This window comes from Salvelinus alpinus, chromosome 37, assembly GCF_045679555.1.
Source record: "Salvelinus alpinus chromosome 37, SLU_Salpinus.1, whole genome shotgun sequence".
In the NCBI taxonomy this organism is placed as follows: Eukaryota; Metazoa; Chordata; class Actinopteri; order Salmoniformes; family Salmonidae; genus Salvelinus; species Salvelinus alpinus.
The window spans coordinates 16,957,666-16,982,110 of NC_092122.1; the positions used below are offsets into that span (position 1 = coordinate 16,957,666).

A 24,445-nucleotide genomic window follows, 5' to 3' on the forward strand; every position below is an offset into this window, starting at 1 on the left:
ACTCCGTCCTAACCGCCGCACACTGACACTTGACAATAACTATAAATAATTATACAATTTTAGACCTTAGGGGCTTTGGTGTGTTATTTTTTTTATTCACTTTGAACATCAATACGGTACAAGACACAACAGCATTGGGGACAAATATATGACACTGTAGGAATTATATTTTCTTTGCTTCTATAGATTGTTTAGACGTAGTCTTTCAGTTGAGAGCTGTGAATCACTGGCCTTCATACTCCAATCAGCAGACTCACTTCTAAAAAGAGCTGGACCTGAGGAGAGTTATGGTGAGGGCAGACTGTGTTCTCTTAGCTGGAATGAAACAATCACACCGTAAACTAGAGACATTGAGGTCAGTACTTTTGGAATTTGGAGTGGTCTTGCAATTATGACTCAGTTGCCTTGTGGTTAGAGCATCCACCCTCAGATTGGAAGGTTGTGAGTATGATGCCTGGCTGAGTCATACCAAAGACTGTAAAAATGGGACCTGATGTGTCTCTGCTTGGCATTAAGGACTTGCTCTTTCCATGACATAGACTGACCAGGTGAATCCAGGTGAAAGTTATGATCCCTTATTGATGTCACTTGTTAAATCCACTTCAATCAGTGTAGATGAAGGGGATGATACAGGTAAAATAAGGATTTTTAAGCCTTGAGACATGGATTGTGTATGTCTGCCATTCAAAAGTTTTTAAGTGTCTTTGAACAGGGTATGGTAGTAGCTGCCGGGCACAGCGGTTTGTGTCAAGAACTGCAACGCTGCTGGGTTTTTCATGTTCAAAAATTTCCCGTGTATCAAGAATGGTCCACCACCCAAAGGACATCCAGCCAACTTGACACAACTGTGGGAAGCATTGGAGTCAACATGGGCCAGCATCCCTGTGGAATGCTTTTGACACCTTGTAGAGTCCATGCCCTGATGAATTGAGGCTGTTCTGAGGGCAAAAGGGGGGAGGGGGTGCAACTCAATAATAGGAAGGTGTTCTTAATGTTTTGTACACTCAGTGTATGACTACAACAGATGACCCAAGACATGGACTTATCTCAACAGACGACCACTTTCGAGGTCTGAATAGATTTCACGAAATGAATGTGATTTTGGAATGTAATGTCCCTTTAATTGTTTTATCTCTAATAATAGACACATCAACATTGGATTTCACTCATTGTATTAAATGTAACATTTAGGTTTCATCCATAGGATCAGATGGTTGACTATCACAAGATGGCAGGTTAAATATGTCACCAATGGCAGTAGGGGTGTGGGTCAGCATACAGTATGTAGGCTGCTGTAAATCAAATCTTAAACCCTCTATTGTTGCCTGGTCTTATGGACTTCAAGCTGCCCCATGGCAACGACAAACAAGCCCTTGACAAAGAAACTCCTGCAGCATGGAAACACAGAGAGAGAGGTCCAGAAAACAAGGTGCACATTAACGTTACATTACAAAGTGCCTGGAAATATGTCACACATACTGGTGAGTTTGACCTTTTCAATCGCCTTACAGAAACATGACTCTTTTTGTCAAGCCTTTCTAAGAGAGAGAAAGGTCAGGTTCTTGTTCAGTCACACTGTTTATTTAAAGGGAGACGGACATGTATGCACAAATTCATAAACAGTTTTGAATATTTCATCTCTGAATTACTGTGGACCGAAATTATGTTCTTTATATAGACTTCAATGTTTACATGGTGGATAATTTTGGACTATTTTCAGTATTAATTTCAGTTTCATTAGGAGCATGACCAGTGAAATGTGGCATATCAGGGGAGGAGGAAAATATCCATCTATCTTGTCCTCTTGGTCAGAGCAGGAGGGCTCTTCTACTCATTACAGTATACAGTACATTGGCTCTTAAGGTAGGGTCAGGGTGATACCAAAACATGACTATATGCTGTGTACTGTAGTATTGTGTTTAGTGCTCTGTTTAGAGGCTAAGTTAGCCTGATCCACCAGCCTGACCACTGCGCTGAACTTTCCTTTCACTTCATGTAAGTTTGCGAGATCAGGATGGTCGCGCGAGGCTAACCCTACTGTAAGTAGACACTAAACATTGTTGTTACACTGTCATAAGAATTACTATATACCTGACAGTACATGAAATGACAAGCAATGACACTGAAGTGATTTCCTCTGAAGCATCATGGCAGTTTCTTAAGAGTGTTCGTAAGGAACACTAGGAACCAGCTGGATTGCATCCGCAAAGAGGGACCTTTTGGCTTGCACCTTAGGAATCCAGCAATCCAGCAACCACAGTTGTAGCTATAGCAATGTGCCCTTAACTGACCCTTTAGAGTGGTTGTTTTATTACTGGGATATATATTTAATCCTGGCTATGTCACTGATCCTAAAGCCTGTTAAAAGATGATCAACACAACATGACAGTATTAGATTTGAAAGTGAGTGTATTTCCACTGTAAACTCTGAGACTGGTAACTAGATTGAGGGATGTAGAAAGCAATTCTCATTCTAGAGTAGTATGAGCATTAATCATGAGCACTGCGTGTGGTGCTGATCAGGCAGAATCCCTAATCACTTCTCTCGCTCCCCTCATTTCCGCTCAACCAGCCCACTCCCTATACATGCGTAAGCAGAAAAAGAGAGGGTGTGGGAGTATGATGTGGTGATTAAGAGCACTTGGAGAGAATCAATATATTACACAGGACAATACATATATATATAATAAAAAAAGTTGGGGGAATAATATTTACTTTTGTTTTACATTTACATAAAACAAATATTTTACGAACAACAACTTACAGACACACACTACATCTCATCTGCCCAGATCCTGTCACGACTTCCTTCGAAGTCGGCTCCCCTCCTTGTTCGGGCAGCATTCGGCGGTCGACGTCACCGGCCTTCTAGCCATCGCCGCTCCATTTTTCATTGTTCCATTTGTTTTGTCTTGTTCCCCGCACACCTAGTTTACATTCCCTAATCAACTGCATATATATATATTCCTCTGTTCCCCCCCCATGTCTTTGTGTGGGATTGTTTTGTTACGTGTTTTGTATTGACGCGCCTAGCTGGTTTTTCCCCCGGGTACTATGGTTCAACCCGGAGTATGTTTAATTGTTAAATTTTTTTGCTTATTTGTGACTTTGTCGCGCTTTGCACTTTTGCCCTTGGCTGGAGGTTTGTTGGACACTGTTGCGTCCGTCTGTTGTTTGCTTCTGCCGAATAAAGTGTGCGCCTGATCACAACTCTCTGCTCTCCTGCACCTGACTTCAACAACAGCAGCGCATATGCTGACAGACCCACCTGCTCACACCCCCATCCCTAGTGCTTGCATTATTGTTTGTCACTTGGCCTTAGATTGTACCAATCTGTTTCTCTCAGTCATTACATATTGTATCAAGCAAGATGTTTATTAAGGAAACCTCATCGAGGTTGTTCAGGTATTCCCAATGACCTGTGTTAAGTTCCAATAGGGTAGGAGGGATTTGATTTGACCTCACCCTCTGAACCTTCAGGAATTAAAAGGCTCCATGTTCTGACCTTCATGCCTAACCAGATGAAGCCTCTAGGATCTTTGACAGATGTTTGTCTACAGCTTTCAGGATATAGTCAATGTTACAAAATAACGGACTACTCAAGACTTAAATACCTCTGTTCAATTACCTGGTTATTTTAAATTACGCCAGTCTTCCAATCAAATCAAATTTTATTTGTCACATACTTCGCAAAAAACAGTTATAGACTAACAGTGAAATGCTTACTTACAGTTCCTTCCCAACAATGCAGAGAGAAAGAAAATAACAAAATAATACAAATGTAATAACACGTAATAGTAAAGGTAATAATAAATACACAATGAGTAACGATAACTTGTCTATATACACAAGTTACCATTACGGAGTCGATCTGCAGTGGTAAGTGCATTGGCTATGATGTCATTATGGTACAAAGTCCATGATCAGCTCTTTCATTCAGAAACTAGGCTCGGATTTGGATTACGAGATTGGATGATGTTTTATCGTGTTTGCCATTATGGAAGATCCCAAAGGCAATATGCAATGCCATCTGTTTGCTGTTACAGTATTGTTGGACGTTAATACTGTGGGTGGATTTAGTATTTCATTTGATTTATTTAGTATCTACTGTTGGTTGACACAAGGACAGACGTGGTATATAACAGTTCACTAAAGCCAGATACAGACATAGAGGAATTCTAAAGCAAATCCACAGTGCCAGAAATCCATGCACATGTTAAAATATTTTTGTGTTTTATATACACGGTACACCACAAGTGATAAACAAATACAAATAAAATATTAAAGTTGTGGCCTGTGAGACTTCCTGAGAATTTTGTATGGTATATGAAATTACTTTAAGCTTGTCCTTTAACTTGATTTGTGACTGAAATGTCCTGCCTTTGTGACTCCCATTTTGGAGGAGAGCCAGATGAGAGACAGAAGAGTCTGTATAAGTTACTGACCTACTCTACTCACACAAACAAGATAGCGTGTGTAAGTCAAACGTTATTTTATCAACTATTCTCTATTCTCTGTGTGTGTGTGTGTGTGTGTGTGTGTGTGTGTGTGTGTGTGTGTGTGTGTGTGTGTGTGTGTGTGTGTGTGTGTGTGTGTGTGTGTGTGTGTGTGTGTGTGTGTGTGTGTGTGTGTGTGTGTGTGTGTGTGTGTGTGTGTGTGTGTGTGTGTGTGTGCGTGCGTGCGTGCGTGCGTGCGTGCGTGCGTGCGTGCGTGCGTGCGTAAATCACTGCTCGGGAAAGAGCTGGACTGAAAAGGAGGGATGTGGGGAGGACACACTGATTCGTAGTATAATCGATAAGATCTTCTCTCTCTCTCTCAAACCCCCTCTGCGATTTTCTCCCCAAAAGTTTCAATCTGTGGTCAAACCCGCCAGGAAGAAACGGTGACCTCAACAAGATAATATGGTGTTTTAAAACACTTTCAAACCCTCTCTCAAAAAGGTTCTCGACAAAGACCAAAAACCTTTGCATAGTTTCAATTTCAATTCAACAAAATCCAATTTGTAAGTCGCTCTGGATAAGAGCGTCTGCTAAATGACTTAAATGTAAATGTAAATAGTTAGCGGTTTCCATGGCACGGCCTCACAATGTTTGTTACATCATAGAGGGTGTTACTAGATTCCATACATTCTTAAGAGATCAGAGGGATATTTTGGCGTGTTATATGGGCTCCACCTCATGAAGCTGATATATGGAACGACTCTCCACAATGCTGGGGTGAGTGCTGCATAGTACAGGCCTCAATGGCTTCATTATCTTCCAGAGTTCTTCTCTGTGTGAACGTAATTCAGTGGATGATAATTCCCTCTAATGCAGAACACCACTAGCAATGAGATTCAGTGTGGGGGATTAGGAAAAGAGACAAGACTCTGCAAATTGACTCTGCATGCCTTAGCTTTCATCGCTGGTTGCCTTTCAAAAGATCCCGAAAATACAATTTTTTTTTTCTCCATCTATGTCTGAGAGTTGAATAACAACTACAAAGCAGAGGTGGAAAAAGTACCCAACTGTCATACTTGAGTAAAAGTAAAGATACCTTAATAGAAAATGATCCAGTAAAATACTACAAAAAAAAATATCTACCTTTATTTAACTAGGCAAGTCAGTTAAGAACAAATTCTTATTTCCAATGACGGCCTAGGAACAGTGGGTTAACTGCCTTGTTCAGGGGAAGAACAACAGATTTTTACCTTGTCAACTCGGGGATTCAATCTTGCAACCTTTTGGTTACTAGTCCAACACTCTAACCACTAGGCTACCTGCCGCCCCGCTACCTGCCGCCCCACTTTAGTAAAAATCTAAAAGTATTTGTTTTTAAATATACTTAAGTGTCAAAAGTAAAAGTATAAATAATTTCAAATTCTTTATATTAAGCAAAACAGACGACACCATTTCTTGTTTTTTATTTTTTTATTTACAGATAGCCAGTGGCACACTCCAACACTCAAATATAAGCACAGCATTTGCTAGTCAAACATGAGCTCCAAACACTGTAAACAAGGACTGCTCTTCACGTTCCAAAAGTTCTTAGAACATCCAAATTGGAGCATCAAATGAACACATTCATTGTGGTATCAGTAACAAAACAAAAGGCTTAACATACAAATGAGAGTTGACTTTAAGGTTTGGTGTTATTGGTATATAGCTACTAGGAAAGTGTCTGCAAGAGCATTTCATCGGGGATGTGACTGACGTTAACTGGCTTCAGCAACTCTACCTGACAACTGAATAAACTTAAAGGTCCTGAGTGTGCTCATGCAGTTGGTGAGGTAACGTTGTCGGCTAATTGTATTAGATTACATCAGTAAATACAGATCAATCCATTTAGAGCTATGTGGAATGATTACAGGGATTACACATTTACCTCCAGGAAAAGATGTCTGTAGCCTCAATAATGTATCACTTTCTGAGGAATGAGAAAACAAGATAACACCTTATTTGATTGGAAGAATGATAGGTGGTGATATAGTATATAGCCCACCATAGTGTTTACAAAATTAGTTGTATGTTGTTTTGCTTTGTAAAATGGATCAAGGCACAGATGCTGATGTTAAGTGGCAGTGTTTATTATTGTTGCAACATTGCCCTCTGTAGGAAAGATATAGGAATGCCTGACATGTGGTAGAAAAAGACAGTCAGATCATTGTGTCAGTTCTGCATATTATATTTCTATGTCCAGATTTCCAAACTAAAAGGAAGCTGTATGACTGTTTCTGTTGATGCTCCAGCTTGGTCTTTTGAAGTGACATTTTAACAAATAAATAAAGCGAAGCCAGTTCAGAAGGGAAACCAGAGTGTGTTGGCATCAAATCAAATCAAACTATGAATACAACAAGTGTAGACCTTACCGTGAAATGCTTACTTACAAGTCCTTAACCAACAGTGCAGTTCAAGAAGAGTTAAGAAAATACTTACCAAATAAACTAAAGTAAAAAATAAACAATTCTAAAAAGTAGCACAATAACATAACAATAACGAGGCTATATACAGGGGGTACCGGTACCGAGTCAGTGTGCGGGGGTACAGGTTAGTTGAGGTAATTTGTACATGTAGGTAGGGGTGAAGTGACTATGCATAGATAATAAACAGTGAGTAGTAGCAGTGTAGAAAACAAATGGAGGGTTGGGGGGGTCAATGTAATAGTCCAGTGGCCATTTGATTAATTGTTCAGCAGTCTAATGGCTTGGGGGTAGAAGCTGTTAAGGAGCCTTTTGATCCGAGACTTGGCTCTCCGGTACCGCTTGCCGTGCAGTAGCAGAGAAAACAGTCTATGACTTGGGTGACTGGAGTCTCTGACAATTTTATGGGCTTTCCTCTGACACTGACTATTATATAGGTCCTGGATGGCAGGAAGCTTGGCCCCAGTGATGTACTGGGCCATACGCACTACACTCTGTAGCGCCTTACGGTTAAATGCCGAGCTGTTGCCATACCAGGTGGTGATGCAACCGGTCAGGATGCTCTCGATGGTGCAGCTGTAAAACCTTTTGAGGATCTGGGGACCCATGCAAAATCTTTTCAGTCTCCTGAGGGGGAAAAGGTTTTGTCGTGCCCTCTTCACGACTGTCGTGGTGTGTTTGGACCATGATAGTTTGTTGGTGATGTGTACACTACAGCCCCGTCGATGTTAATGGGGGCCTGTTCAGCCCGCCTTTTCCTGTAGTCCACGTTGAGGGAGAGGATGTTGTCCTGTCACCACACTGCCAGTTCTCTGATCTCCTCTCTATTGGCTGTCTCATCGTTGTCGGTGATGGTGTTGGAGTCGTGTTTGGCCACGCAGTCGTGGGTGAACAGGGAGGACAGGAGGGGACTAAGTACACACCACTGAGGGGCCCCAGTGTTGAGGATCAGCGTGGCAGACGTGTTGTTGCCTACCCTTACCACCTGGGAGCAGCCCATCAGGAAGTCCAGGATCCAGTTGCAGAGGGAGGTGTTTAGTCCCAGGATCCTTAGCTTAGTGATGAGCTTCGTGAGCACTATTGTGTTGAACGCTGAGCTGTAGTCAATGAACAGCATTCTCACATAGGTATGATCTAAGGCAGTGGTTCCCAAACTTTTTATAGTCCCGTACCCCTTCAAAACATTCAGCCTCCAGCTGCGTACCCCCTCTAGCACCAGGGTCAGCGCACTCTCATATGTTGTTTTTTGTCATCATTGTAAGCCTGCCACACACACACACTATACGATACATTTATTAAACATAAGAATGAGTGTGAGTTTTTGTCACAACCCGGCTTGTGGGAAGTGACAGAGCTCTAATCGGACCAGGGCACAAATAATAACATAATAATAATCAATAATTTTGCTCTTTATTTAACCATCTTACATATAAAACCTTATTTGTTCATCGAAAATTGTGAATAACTCACCACAGGTTAATGAGAAGGGTATGCTTGAAAGGATGCACATAACTCTGCAATGTTGGGTTGTATTAGAGAGAGTCTCAGTCTTAAATCATTTTCCACACACAGTCTGTGCCTGTATTTAGTGAGGGCCGAGAATCCACTCTCACATAGGTACGTGGTTGCAAAGGGCATCAGTGTCTTAACAGCGCGATTTGCCAAGGCAGGATACTCTGAGTGCAGCCCAATCCAGAAATCTGACAGTGGCTTCTGATTAAATTACATTTTCACAGAACCGCTTGTTGCAATTGCAATGAGGCACTCTTGTTCAGATATCAGTAAGTGGACTGGAGGCAGGGCATGAAAGGGATAACGAATCCAGTTGTTTGCGTCATCCGTTTTGGGAAAGTACCTGCGTAATTGCGCACCCAATCACTCAGGTGCTTCGCTATATCACATTTGACATTGTCCGTAAACTTGAGTTCATTTGCACACAAAAAAATCATACAATGATGGAAAGACCTGTGTGTTGTCCTTGTTAATGCAGACAGAGAAGAGCTCCAACTTCTTAATCATAGCCTCAATTTTGTCCGGCACATTGAATATAGTTGCAGAGTCCCTGTAATCCTAGATTCAGATCATTCAGGTGAGAAAAAACATCACCCAGATAAGCCAGTCGTGTGAGAAACTCGTCATCATGCAAGCGGTCAGACAAGTGAAAATGATGGTCAGTAAAGAAAACTTTAAGCTCGTCTCTCAATTGGAAGCCAGTCATGTCTACCGACGTGAGTGCTACGGGGCAGTAATCATTTAGGCAGGTTACCTTTGCTTTCTTGGGAACAGGGACTATGGTGGTCTGCTTGAAACATGTAGGTATTACAGACTCAGTCAGGGAGAGATTGAAAATGTCAGTGAAGACACACACTTGCCAGTTGGTCTGCGCATGCTTTGAGTACACGTCCTGATAATCCAATCCAATCTTAATCCAGTATTGACGCTTTGCTTGTTTGATGGTTCGTCTAAGGGCATAGCGGGATTTCTTATAAGCATCCGGATAAGTGTCCCACTCCTTGAAAGTGGCAGCTCTAGCCTTTAGCTCAATGCGGATGTTGCCTGTAATCCATGGCTGTAACGATTCTCGTCTGGTGAAGGAGAAGAGGACCAAAATGCAGCGTGGTAAGTGTTCGTCATAATTTAATATAAAACTGAACACTACACAAAATAACAACGATGAGAAAACGAAACAGTTCTGCAAGGTGAACAGACACTACACAGAAAATAAACACCCACAACCAAAATGGGGAAAACAGGCTACCTAAGTAGAATTCTCGATCAGAGACAATGATCGACAACTGCCTCTGATTGAGAACCATACCAAGCCAAACACAGAAATACAATAACATAGAAAAAAGAGCATAGACTGCCCACCCCAACTCACGCCCTGACCAAACTAACATAAAGACATAAAAAAGGAACTAAGGTCAGAACGTGACAGTACCCCCCCCCCCCCAAAGGTGCGGACTCCGGCCGCAAAACCTGAACCTATAGGGGAGGGTCTGGGTGGGCGTCTGTCCGCGGTGGCGGCTCTGGCGCGGGACGTGGACCCCACTCCACCATAGTCTTTGCCCGCTTACGTGGCGCCTTTGGAGCGGCGACCCTCGCCGCCGACCTCGGACTGGGAACCCTTGCAGCGGAACCCGAATAGATGGGAGACTCCGGCAGCGCCGGACAGGCAGGAGACTCCGGCAGCACCCCAGTGAAGGGCGATCCCCGGCAGCGCCGTATTGAAGGGCGACTCCGGCAGCTCCTGACTGACGAGGGGCTCCGGCAGCTCCTGACTGACGGGCGGCTCCGGCAGCTCCTGACTGACGGGCGGCTCCGGCAGCTCCTGACTGACGGGCGGCTCCGGCAGCTCCTGACTGACGGGCGGCTCCGGCAGCTCAGGACAGACGGGCGGCTCCGGCAGCTCAGGACAGACGGGCGGCTCCGGCAGCTCAGGACAGACGGGCGGCTCTGGCAGCTCAGGACAGACGGGCGGCTCTGGCAGCTCAGGACAGATGGGCGGCTCTGGCAGCTCCTGACTGACGGACGGCTCTGGCAGCTCAGGACAGACGGGCGGCTCTGGCAGCTCCTGACCGGAGGGCGACGCTGGAGGCTCCGGACTAGAGGGCGTCGCTGGAGGCTCCGGACTAAAGGGCGACGCTGGAGGCTCCGGACTAGAAGGCGTTGCTGGAGGCTCCGGACTGACGTCCTTCGTTGGAGGCCTCACGCCATGGATCCTCACCGGAGGCTTCGTGCCATGGATCCTCACCGGAGGCTTCGTGCCATGGATCATCACCGGAGGCTTCGTGCCATGGAGCATCACTGGAGGCTTCGTGCCATGGATCATCACTGGAGGCTTCGTGCCATGGATTATCACTGGAGGCTTCTTGCCATGGATCATCACTGGAGGCTTCGTGCCATGGATCATCACTGGAGGCTTCGTGCCATGGATCATCACTGGAGGCTTCGTGCCATGGATCATCACTGGAGGCTTCGTGCCATGGATTATCACTGGAGGCTTCTTGCCATGGATTATCACTGGAATGGAGATACACACAGGAGGCCTGGTTCTGGGAGAAGGCACATGATGAGAAAAAGAAACAGTTCTGCAAGGTGAACAGACACTACACAGAAAATAAACACCCACAACCAAAATGGGGAAAACAGGCTACCTAAGTATGATTCTCAATCAGAGACAATGATCGACAGCTGCCTCTGATTGAGAACCATACCAGGCCAAACACAGAAATACAATAACATAGAAAAAAGAACATAGACTGCCCACCCCAACTCACGCCCTGACCAAACTAACACAAAGACATAAAAAAGGAACTAAGGTCAGAACGTGACAATGGCTTCTGTTTGAGGTACGTACAGTCACTGTGGGGACGACGCTGTAGATGCACTTACTGATGAAGACGATGACTGAGGTGGTATACTCCTCAATGCCATTGAATGAATCCTGGAACATATTTAAGTCTGTGCTAGCAAAACAGTCCTGTAGCGTAGCATCCGCGTCATCTGACCACTTCTGTATTGAGCAAGTCACTGGTACTTCTTGCTTTAGTTTTTGCTTGTAAGCAGGAATCAGGAGGATATAATTATGGTCAGATTTGCCAAATGGAGGGTTGGGGGAGAGCTTTGTATGCATCTCTGTGTGTAAGGGGTGCGTGCTGGCGGCAGAGAAGTCAGACGTAGGAGAGCAAAAACTGTGTTTCCAACAGCGCAGTTTAATAATAAAAACCCAACGGAAACCAGAACAATAAATAAATGGGTACATAACCCGACGCACACCAGACATAACGTGCACAAGCACTTACAATAAACAATACCGGACAAGGACATGTGGGGAACAGAGGGTTAAATACACAACATGGAATTGATGGAATTGAAACCAGGTGTGTGGGAAGACAAGACAAAACAAATGGAAAATGAAAGGTGGATCGGCGATGGCTAGAAGACCGGTGACGTCGACCGCCGAACGTCGCCCGGACAAGGAGAGGGACCGACTTCGGAGGAAGTCGTGACACTGTGTGTGGAGTAAAGGTGGTCTAGAGTTTTTTTCCTCTGGTTGCACATGTGATATGCTGGTAAAAATTTGGTAAAACTGATTTAAGTTTGCCTGCATTAAAGTCCCCGGCCACTTCTGGATGAGCATTTTCTTGTTTGCTTATGGCCTTATAGAGTTGGTTGAGTGCGGTCTTAGTGCCAGCATCGGTCTGTGGTGGTAAATAGACGGCTACGAATAATATAGATGAGAACTCGCTTGGTAGATAGTGTGGTCTACAGTTTATCATAAGGTACTCTACCTCAGGTGAGCAATACAGGTGAGCTGTTACTCGCTATGCTTGCTGTTTTCTGATATCCCAGGGTTCTGTGTTTCTTCATTCAGGGGATTTGGTATAGCATATCCTGCTCACTACCTGTAGTTATTTGATCATCTTTAAATGACGCTTCACTCTGGCAGTGAGCTACCCTGAAGGAGCAGAGCCTAATGCCAAGACATTGCATTGTACTCTTTTCTAGTATATGATTAAATGGTTAAACGTACACGTGGTGTTTCCTTTCTGAACTAGGCCTTACTGATACACATTAAATCAAGTTGACATACAGTATTTGAGAGAAGTATCAAGGATATTTTTTTAAAACTGTACCAGACCTAATTCAGTATATACAGTAGGGAGAACAAGTATTTGAAACACTGCCGATTTTGCAGGTTTTCCTACTTACAAAGCATGTAGAGGTCTGTAATTTTTATCATAGGTACACTTCAACTGTGAGAGACGGAATCTAAAACAAAAAGCCAGAAAATCACATTGTATGATTTTTAAGTAATTAATTTGCATTTTATTGCATGACATAAGTATTTGATACATCAGAAAAGCAGAACTTAATATTTGGTACAGAAACCTTTGTTTGCAATTACAGAGATCATACGTTTCCTGTAGTTCTTGACCAGGTTTGCACACACTGCAGCAGGGATTTTGGCCCACTCCTCCATACAGACCTCCAGATCCTTCAGGTTTCAGGGCTGTCGCTGGGCAATACGGACTTTCAGCTCCCTCCAAAGATTTTCTATTGGGTTCAGGTCTGGAGACTGGCTAGGCCACTCCAGGACCTTGAGATGCTTCTTACGGAGCCACTCCTTAGTTGCCCTGGCTGTGTGTTTCGGGTCGTTGTCATGCTGGAAGACCCAGCCACGACCCATCTTCAATGCTCTTACTGAGGGAAGGAGGGTGTTGGCCAAGATCTCGCGATACATGGCCCCATCCATCCTCCCCTCAATACGGTGCAGTCGTCCTGTCCCCTTTGCAGAAAAGCATCCCCAAAGAATGATGTTTCCACCTCCACGCTTCACGGTTGGAATGGTGTTCTTGGGGTTGTACTCATCCTTCTTCTTCCTCCAAACACGGCGAGTGGAGTGTAGACCAAAAAGCTCTATTTTTGTCTCATCAGACCACATGACCTTCTCCCATTCCTCCTCTGGATCATCCAGATGGTCATTGGCAAACTTCAGACGGGCCTGGACATGCGCTGGCTTGAGCAGGGGGACCTTGCGTGCGCTGCAGGATTTTAATCCATGACGGCGTAGTGTGTTACTAATGGTTTTCTTTGAGACTGTGGTCCCAGCTCTCTTCAGGTCATTGACCAGGTCCTGCCGTGTAGTTCTGGGCTGATCGCTCACCTTCCTCATGATCATTGATGCCCCACGAGGTGAGATCTTGCATGGAGCCCCAGACCGAGGGTGATTGACCGTCATCTTGAACTTCTTCCATTTTCTAATAATTGCGCCAACAGTTGTTGCCTTCTCACCAAGCTGCTTGCCTATTGTCCTGTAGCCCATCCCAGCCTTGTGCAGGTCTACAATTTTATCCCTGATGTCCTTACACAGCTCTCTGGTCTTGGCCATTGTGGAGAGGTTGGAGTCTGTTTGATTGAGTGTGTGGACAGGTGTCTTTTATACAGGTAACGAGTTCAAACAGGTGCAGTTAATACAGGTAATGAGTGGAGAACAGGAGGGCTTCTTAAAGAAAAACTAACAGGTCTGTGAGAGCCGGAATTCTTACTGTTTGGTAGGTGATCAAATACTTATGTCATGCAATAAAATGCAAATTAATTACTTAAAAATCATACAATGTGATTTTCTGGCTTTTTGTTTTAGATTCCGTCTCTCGCAGTTGAAGTGTACCTATGATAAAAATTACAGACCTCTACATGCTTTGTAAGTAGGAAAACCTGCAAAATCGGCAGTGTTTCAAATACTTGTTCTCCCCACTGTATATGGAATATAATCTCTTCCACACAGGCAATGTGGAAGGTGTCCTGGGATACCAATGGGACTTCAGCATTGGTCCCCAGGTAGGAAAGACTGGCCACATAACATATAAAAATGTGTGTGCATTTGTATGTGTGTACAAAGTTTCAAGTTTTCCACCTGGTCCATCCCCAAAGACAGGCCCATGTGAAGAGACCTGCTACAGCTGCAGACATCTACTCCAGAAAACCGCATCAGGGAGCAGATAGCAGTATGTATTTTTGCATTTGAATATAAGTATAGAGAACGCAGACTAAAACATTCAGGCAACAAGTCAAGTACTATCATATTTAACAAACTAATGGTTTAGTTTCTATACATTGTTCTTCTGCTTCCAAAACCTAAACCGAGTGTGTGTGAAAGACGTGTAAATCAGCGTATGCTGGGGTGGTGTCTGTATACCTAGTCGAGACAGCTGCTCACCAGTAACGCCTCGATCACACCAACAGTGTTTTTGCGCAAAATGGCACGCAGCATCATCTTGATATGTGTGCAACAAAAGTTCAACATTCACCTTCTGCTGCCATTTATGCCAAGCCTTCTACACATACAGTCGTGGCCAAAAGTTTTGAGAATGACACAAATATTAGTTTTCACAAAGTCTGCTGCCTCAGTTTGTATGATGGCAATTTGCATATACTCCAGAATGTTATGAAGAGTAATCAGATAAATTGCAATTAATTGCAATGTCCCTCTTTGCCATGAAAATGAACTGAATCCCCCAAAAACATTTCCACTGCATTTCAGCCCTGCCACAAAAGGACCAGCTGACATCATGTCAGTGATTCTCTCATTAACACAGGTGTGAGTGTTGACGAGGACAAGGCTGGAGATCACTCTGTCATGCTGATTGAGTTCGAATAACAGACTGGAAGCTTCAAAAGGAGGGTGGCGCTTGGAATCATTGTTCTTCCTCTGTCAATCATGGTTAACTGCAAGGAAACACGTGCCGTCATCATTGCTTTGCAAAAAAGGGCTTCACAGGCAAGGATATTGCTGCCAGTAAGATTGCACCTAAATCAACCATTTATCGGATCATCAAGAACTTCAAGGAGAGCGGTTCAATTGTTGTGAAGAAGGCTTCAGGGTGCCCAAGAAAGTCCAGCAAGCGCCAGGACCGTCTCCTAAAGTTGATTCAGCTGCGGGATCCGGGCATCACCAGTACAGAGCTTGCTCAGGAATGGCAGCAGGCAGGTGTGAGTGCATCTGCAAGTACAGTGAGGTGAAGACTTTTGGAGGATGCCCTGGTGTCAAGAATGGCAGCAAAGAAGCCACTTCTCTCCAAGAAAAACATCAGGGACAGACTGATATTCTGCAGAAGGTACAGGGATTGGGCTGCTGAGGACTGGGGTAAAGTCATTTTCTCTGATCAATCCCCTTTCCGATTGTTTGGGGCATCCGGAAAAAAGCTTGTCCGGAAAAGACAAGGTGAGCGCTACCATCAGTCCTGTGTCATGCCAACAGTAAAGCATCCTGAGACCATTCATGTGTGGGGTTGCTTCTCAGCCAAGGGAGTGGGCTCACTCACAATTTTGCCTAAGAACACAGCCATGAATAAAGAAGGGTACCAACACATCCTCCGAGAGCAACTTCTCCCAACCATCCAGGAACAGTTTGGTGACGAACAATGCGTTTTCCAGCATGATGGAGCACCTTGCCATAAGGCAAAAGTGATAACTAAGTGGCTCGGGGAACAAAACATCGATATTTTGGGTCCATGGCCAGGAAACTCCCCAGACCTTAATCCCATTGAGAACTTGTGGTCAATCCTCAAGAGGCGGTTGGACAAACAAAAACCCACAGATTCTGACAAACTCCAAACATTGATTATGCAAGAATGGGCTGCCATCAGTCAGGATGTGGCCCAGAAATTAATTGACAGCATGCCAGGGCGGATTGCAGAGGTCTTGAAAAAGAAGGGCCAACACTGCAAATATTGACTCTTTGCATCAACTTCATGTAAATTGTCAATAAAAACCATTGACACTTATGAAATGCTTGTAATTATACTTCAGTATTCCATAGTAACATCTGACAAAAATATCTAAAGACACTGAAGCAGCAAACTTTGTGAAAATTTATATTTGTGTCATTCTCAAAACTTTTGGCCACGACTGTACAGTTTGAAGCATATGTTCGATTATTCCAACTATGCACCACACAGAACACACTGAAACTGCCTCTGCAACACAATGCTGCAAGGCAAATGCAGCGTTCCATTGGAAATTAATGTACTTCTGGTGTACCAAAATGCATTTTCACTGTCGGTGTGATCGAGGTGGAATCTTAGTTCGGGGTGTGTCCAATCTGGACTATGTTAGATGGCCGATGTTGAGATGTTCAATTGTGAAAAAAAGTGATGGTCCACAAAAATGAAACAAAAAATCTAAACTCTCCTCTTCTTCACCAGGTGAAAGCCAGTCTAATAATGAGTTTCCACCATATTAATTTTTACCTGTTAAGTATTTTCCAATCAACTTCAAATGCCTTCTCAGGTAGGGACAAAATGGTTGCTCGTGCCAGGCGTTCTGAGTTGGCTGAGGACGGTCGAGCCGGATGCAACACAGATATCTGGCACTCCCTGACAAAGGACCTGGTGGAGGAGAGCATTCCCTGCGGGACACAGGAAATGAAGAGGAGGCCGTCCACAGCCAGGCAACACAGGCATGAATACTCCAGGTATGACCCTTGAACACAATAAGTTTGGGAGTAGGAAAGTGTCAAGTCATGCCAAGGTGACTGTGGTGCTGGCTTACTGTGATGATGATGATGATGATTAAGATGATGGTGATTGTGATGGTGATGATGGAAATGATGATGATGATGGTGATGGTGATGGTGGTGTTGGGATGTGCTAAACTTTGAACATTGAGATATTAAATGAATGATAGGAAATGAAAGAGACTGGGTTATGTTAGAAGTTAATGGTTCTCAGCAGAAAGAAGAAGGCTTTGGAATGTGTTTGATGGAGGAGAGGAGAGCGATGTGTTGAAACAGGGGAGACAGATGGACATCTGTGTATTAGACGAAAGAGGGGTTGAGGTCCGGAGGTGAGGACAGATTCTCTTAAGAGCGTAATAAATGATTGGAATCCTGTTACCCTCTTTATTAGCTTCCTGTAGAGCCATAAAATGTAAGGATTGGAGAGAAAGGGGAGTGTTTTAAGTAGGATGCATATAAACTGAGAAGTCTGAAATCTTTTGCTGTCTGTTTTCAGCTGTACAGAACCTTTGGGGAATGATTAAACTTGGTTAAAGCTTCTATAGTGTCTGTGAGTTATTTACTCTGAAAAATAAGAACCTAACAGTGGTGATGAGGATGGAGGTGTGATGAGGATGGAGGTGTGATGAGGATGGAGGTGATGATGATGTAGGTGATGATGATGGAGGTGATGATGATGATGGAGGTGATGAGGATGGAGGTGATGAGGATGGAGGTGATGATGATGGTGATGATGATGGTGATGATGATGGAGGTGATGAGGATGGAGGTGGAGGTGATGATGGAGGTGATGATGATGGTGATGATGATGGAGGTGATGATGGAGGTGATTATGAGGATGGAGATGAGGATGATGACTGCGGTGCTGTGCAATAGTGCCTCAGGCAGTGTGCGGATCACAGATGTCCAGCTGCAGGGTCAGTTAGTGAAGCTGGGGAACTCCTCCCAGAGAGAGCAGGACATCGGGGGGTTCCGTCTCCAGCAGAACGTAGCAGGACGTCCCATCGCAGAGTTCCGCTTCCCTCCCAGAACACTCCTCCAGCCAGCTAGCTCTGTTACGGTAGGCCTGTGATGAAAACACAGACATTAATCCTTCGGTGAACATTGGTATAGGTTGTCATAGTGTGTCATCTTTTGTTTACAAAAAAAGCCTCATTTAATTTTCAATTGAACAACTTAGTCAATCATTCTAAGAGGTGGTTTATGCTTTGACAGAGGTTTATGAAGTCGACTCAGTTTTGACTGTGATTTGTACTGTACTGTAAGGTTTGGTCTGAAGCCTCTGGAAGGAAGACACAGAGCCCAGTGGACTTCCTTTGGGTTGGGTTGGAGCGCATCATGTTGAGACCAGAGTGCACCACAGTCCTATGCAAAGACAATGGCCAAGTGAGAACACTGTGAGGGGTGAAGGATGATTGAGTGTTCTGCCCCTGTGGTTTGATAGACTGATAGTATATAATTGATCCAGGACTACATTATTTGCCCTTTATCACATAATTAATCTAAAAAATAAATTTCCTACAAGTCTCTTGTATGTTAGCATTGAATGTGCTGTATACATAACATGTAATGATCTGCATACTCTGGTGGGTGGCTAGGCCATAGCATGGTACACACCTGCACGCTGTACTGGGATAAAGCCACACCAGGCCTGGGCAGAGCATCATGAAAAAGTGGAGAGCTGCAGAGAGGACACTTTGTCCTGTGAAGAGGAAAGCATCCCTGCTACAGAGAACAACAGCCCTGACAACACACCCTTTCTTCTGATTAAAAGGTCATGTGTATTCAAATGAAACATTCAATTAATGCCCTGTTGACGTACCATTAGAACAAGAATTGATTGAAGCATCACATAAAGTGATACTATTTCTTTAATGCTAGTGGTTTGATTTTCCTACAGGAAGAAGCATGTGTTTAGGGTGTGCCAAAGTCCGTGGACCCAGAACCCTTCATCTATAACCCATCCTTCCTGCTCCCCCTGTGCTCTGCTAGACTTCCGGGCCCAGCACCAGAGCAACCCTGCAAGGAAACACACCGGTACAGATCTCCATAGTTGAAGTCAGAACTCTTACTCCATCATTGAATTGAATTACTTTTTTTTCTGATTCCTTAATTGAATTTAGAATGCGTGACACATTGAACTTGAGATATAAGTGTATCATAGTATGGTTCTCAAAGTCAAACTATGTGTGTACCATCACATGCAGCCGGAGTCCAGGCCAGAAGACCTGCCACCCTACGTTCCCAGCGGACTGGAGTGGGGGGAGGGCCTGTTCGATCAGCAGGGGTATGTAGATATTACACATGCTATTTTTTCTTGCTGCTGACACTGAACAATGTTACCGGTAATTTTGTGGATAGAGAAACTATATGATTCAGTAGGGGACAATTCAAAGTCAGTGTTAGTAACATCCCACTGGGCACAGATATCAATTCAATGTTTATTTAACTGAAATGACGTGGAAACAATGTTTATTCAACCAGTGTGTGCCGAGTGGGATGACCATTACCCAGAGTACAGTAAACATATGGCTGCTTTGTGTGTTGTGTGTCAGCCCTGTGTAGGAGGCATGATGTTCCTTGGCTCTCAGCCCCCCTGCGCCTCCCCCCTCCAGCAGTACCGCACTGCAGCTAAACTACACAGCCACAACATAGATGCATGAAAGTCAAAGAGGTAGCTACTGCTGCACAGGCACATGACTGTCCAGGGACTACGGACATGAAACCACCTTGGGCAAGCAGCAGAAACAGAGCCCCACTCTAATCTTCATCTGTTTCATTAGATCTATTTAACAGAAGATCCTCTGTACTGTCAGCTTTGGCGTCTATTGGTTGCCTGTTTAAAAATAAAATACATTGTACATGGTTAAATAGTCACAAATGGCAATATTATTCAATTGGATAAAATAAAATAGTATTTTTCTTTTTTAATAGGCAGGTTGCAAGTTGGGATGTATTTTATTTTCCTCCAGGTCAAAGAGGTGTAAGAAATTCATATGTATTATTCTCAATAAAAGTCTAACTATAACCTGTCCTTTATCAAAAAGCATTCCATGTCATTTAAAAAGACAGTCAATTGACAAGGTCAAGAAGGTGCTTCTACATCTGCACTGTTTGGGGTTTTAGGCTGGGTTTCTGTATAGCACTTTGAGACATCTGCTGATGTAAAAAGGGCTTTATAAACACATTTGATTAATTGATTGAACCAAACCAAGACAAAAACACAGAGGATGGAACAGGGTCGAGGGGAAGCACTACAACAGTGTAAGTGGATCTAGAACTGTCAATCACTGTCAATCACATCAATCATCCAAATTCCATCTCCTGGTTTTTCTCACATAACAAAACAACAACTCCCCAATACTAACTCTAACGCCCCTCTCAGGAACTTTATATTTGTTCTTTATATTATCAAGTTAGAAATTATGCTACAAACAAAAATGATGTATTTAAATTATTATTGTAATCTTTAAAACATAGGCCCCAGCCCTCCCCAATAGTAAAGCTGGAATCAAACATTGTAGATAAAGAGCGGCTTCGCAGCAGGACTCCTAAATGAAGTGTCAACTCCCTTCATCCATGTCACGATTTTAAGCAAATCAACTTTCTCCAGCTTTCCCAAGTGATTTCCTTCCAATTTTCATTGACCCCCTTGTGCATAGAGCACTGGCTCTATACACTCACTGGACTCTACCCACACATACTACACTGACACTCCAACACACACACACACACACACACACACACACACACACACACACACACACACACACACACACACACACACACACACACACACACACACACACACACACACACACACACACACACACACACACACACACACACACACACGCACACACACACACACACACACACACACACACACACACACACTTTCACACACTTCGCATACACTGCTGCTACTCTGTTTACTATCCATCCTGATTGCCTAGTCACTTTTACCCCTACCTACATATACATATTACCTCGATTACCTCGTACCCCTGCACATTGAGTCGGTACAGGTACTCCTTGTATATAGCCTCGTTATTTTATTGTGTTACTGTTTCCTTCATTTTCCCCCTATTTTTTCCTACTTTTTAACTAGGTATTGTTGGGAAAGGGCTCGTAAGTAAGCACAGTAAAGCCTACACCTGTTGTATTCGGCGCATTTGACAAATACAATTTGATTTTAAATGCACTTTATTCTATGACGTTCAGTCAACACAGAGCCACAGATGATCCACAACCAGGACCAACCCAAAACCCAGTACAGAGGTCCTCAGTGAATGTGGTCTGGACTCTGTGGAGGAGGGTCATTGTGTGTGTGTGTATGTGTGTGTGTGTATGTGTGTCGGTATTACTTACTCTCCAAGAACTCCACTCTGGTCTTGGGCTCATGATGATAATGTACTTCAGCGGCAGCCACTACTATATAGAGTAGGGAGATACATTGAATAATTAATGTTTAATTAAGAAGCATTCTACACAAATATATATATACAAAAGATTAAATATTCATTCATTGTGTGTGTGTATTACTCACATTCTGGTCTTGGGCTGAGGACACAGATGTCGGAGACAGCCGTTACTATACAGGATAGGCAGACAAATGGATGTATTCATTTATAATCAAGAAGCATTTAACAGAAAGTTAACCAAATATTTTATCTTCACTATATCTGTAACACTTACCTTTTCCAGGTATCTGGACCATTTCCTCCTTCAATACATCCTCCAGTCGCTCCATCATTCCAGAGATGGAGTTCTTCACTTCCTCAAAGGAGAAGTGTTGGTTGGCAGTGATATAGGGTAAGAGCTCAGATCCAGGAGCCACACAAAGAGACTGGAAAGTCTACAGCGAGAGAGAGTGAGAGGAAGAATAGACAATAAGAAAATATGAAGAATTCTGGAGCTCAGAGGTTATATGTTGTGTAGAAGTAAGGAATCCTGGGTCATGTTTGATGGGCACAAACGGGGAACATATTATGACACAAAAATAAACATTCTTATTGAACAAGCTCGGGTAGTTTCGTGCCTAGCTCTGAACACCACCCTGCCACTGTGGATAGAAAGAGGAAATTATCCTCTGTTGGTGCGAGCTGCTCCAGATTCTTGTCTCTCCTCTTCAGCTCAGCTATCTCCTGCTCCAGTCGCTCCAGGAGTCCTTCAGCCTGGCTTACTGACACCCTCTGGTGGGCGCTGATCAGCTCCTTCACCTCACAGCGCCTTCTCTCAATGGAGCGGATCAGCTCAGCAAAGACCAGCTCACAGTACTCCACTGCTGCCTGTGCAGAAAGCTGTTACGAGAGAAGAAGAGAGAAGGAAGGGGGGCCATTTTAACCAGCACATTCACTCTGCTCTCACCTAGTCCCATAGAGATAGATAGAGCATTCCTCTTTGCATCTGTGTCATTTTAGTGTCTGTGACAGAATGGACAGCGCAATTGAGTCAGTCTCCATTTTGAAGTAGTACATTTTCTTCCTCACAATTGGCTAATCCCTCCTGATGACCCAGTTGGACATGACTCCAACAAAGTCACCAGGAGGGATCAGCCAATGAAGTTAGAAGTCCCGCCCTACATTAAAATGGTGGAAGCCCTCTATGGCGCTGCCCACGCTAATTCGGCCTTTTGGCCACTAGAGGCCTCTATCATTCTCTATGGTCTATCACACCCCAGACAATCTGTCTGTTCCCTATAGTGTGTCCCAGTGGTATTAGGCTCCTCCCTGGTTTTAGTTCAGGAATAGTACGTAACTTTCTGCAAAATAAATGTACATACTCTAAATCACACGCGTCAAACTCATTCCATGGAGGGCCGAGTGTCTACGGGTTTTCGGTCCACCCTTGTACTTGATTGATGAATTAAGGTCACTGATTAGTAAGGAACTCCCCTCCCCTGGTTGTCTAGGTCTTAATTGAAAGGAAGAAACAAAAACCCGCAGACACTCGGCCCTCCATGGATTGAGTTTGACACCCCTGCTCTAAATGGTTAATAAATACTGACTGAAAGGGACATCACCGCCTGTCTTATGTCCTGCATCTCCTTCTCTCTCACAGATTGTCAGCCCGACTTGCTGCCGTTTCTCCCTCAACTGCCCCTGTAGAGAATAACATTTTCAAATGATTACCAAAATGAAAACAGTTTTCATAATAGACCAAGTTATGTTTTTGAGTGGGGAAATAGTTATTGAACTACACTTGTCATATGGCAACACACTTATTATGCTAAACAAATCACTTAGACTAATTTAACTGATAAATGAGTGCCTTCAAGACAAAAAGGTTACGATAGTTCAGAGTTCATGCCTCTGCAGTGTATGTAAATGAGTGACCTTTGACTTTTGAGGATACGGTCTGGATGTTATCTGGCCCGTCCTGCCGTTTACTGTAATCTACTCCATCCTTTGTTTGTTTTAAAATTATTTTGTTGTGACAGCCTATTTTGTCTAACATAGTTGGTTTTTGACTCTATCATCAGTCAATTTGAAAGCAGAATAGAGAATTTACAAATAAGAACCTAATTGTGGATTATGTGATACTGAACCCAGAGTGTGTGTCACTGGAACAGCTCAACATTGGAGTTGGCTGGAATTTCCTGCTCTTCCAGTTTCTGGCAAAACAGTCAGCAATAACGAAGCTGATCTCTAAATATAATACATTATAGATGGCAGTATTATGTTCCAGATCCATAGGCCTACCTGTTTCTCAGTCCTCTCTGCTGCTGTGGCTGAGTCATCATGATCATACTTCACATCTTCAGGTCCAGGGAAACAAGAAGCAGAGGGAACCGGTTTGAAATCGGTCTTCAATTTCTCTACCAACTCAGCCAGCAGAATGTTTCTGTTCAGAGCAGGTCTTGGGGTGAAGGTCTGTCGGCACTGGGGGCAGCTGTGAATTCCCTTTTGGTCATCAAGACTCCAATATCCCTTGATACAGCCTTTACAGTAGCTGTGTCCACAGGGAATAGTCACTGGATCCTTCAGTAGATCCAGGCAGATCGAACAATTGATCGAGTCCATGGCCTCGACTATTCTGGTGCACACACCAACCAACTGAGTCCCAAGTGGTGAATGCCCGAAGCCATCTATGGGCCTAAATGGATCTGACGTTTGCCAGGATGACATACAACCGCAGCCGATCAACGTTCCAGCGCGCCAAAGAGATGCAGTTGAAAGGTGGGACTGGGAGGTGGCCGGGCATATAAAGTGTTGCGTCTTTGCTGTCAAGACTACCACCACAAAATAACCATTTAACCTTCATGATTAAACCCTAATCATATTTTATTTTAAGCAAAGTACTAAAACAGTGTAGTAACAAAACGATTCAACACCTACCTACCCATGCAGTTCCCAAGTAATCTCGAGTGCAATATGTAGGCTAACAAATATGTATATACAAATATTTACTCTAAACCTGGAGCACATCTATCAACTTCAGATTAATAAAATATATTGTGGCTTGTAGGCATTTTTTTTCAGCACTCGTCACTGTTTGCATTACAGAGATCACACCAGGGGTGC

At 43.8% G+C, this 24,445-nt stretch overlaps 1 protein-coding gene across 2 annotated transcripts; it reads left to right on the forward strand.

Moving 5' to 3' along the window:
• Window positions 1–1,385: 1,385 nt before the first annotated feature.
• On the forward strand, window positions 1,386–19,970 carry LOC139566002 (lamin tail domain-containing protein 1-like). Of its 2 annotated transcripts, XM_071386806.1 has the most exons (10): window positions 1,386–1,481; window positions 14,190–14,242; window positions 14,336–14,409; window positions 16,694–16,877; window positions 17,796–17,979; window positions 18,186–18,305; window positions 18,518–18,693; window positions 18,820–18,956; window positions 19,127–19,206; window positions 19,475–19,970. In XM_071386806.1, exons 1-10 carry the CDS (start codon window positions 1,467–1,469, stop codon window positions 19,580–19,582), a joined length of 1,131 nt encoding a protein of 376 aa, XP_071242907.1. In that variant the 5' UTR covers window positions 1,386–1,466; the 3' UTR covers window positions 19,583–19,970. The 2 variants fall into 2 exon arrangements, with proteins under 2 accessions (XP_071242907.1, XP_071242908.1); XM_071386807.1 differs by lacking the exon at window positions 14,190–14,242 and having other exon boundaries at window positions 1,395–1,481; window positions 19,475–19,968.
• Window positions 19,971–24,445: the final 4,475 nt, after the last annotated feature.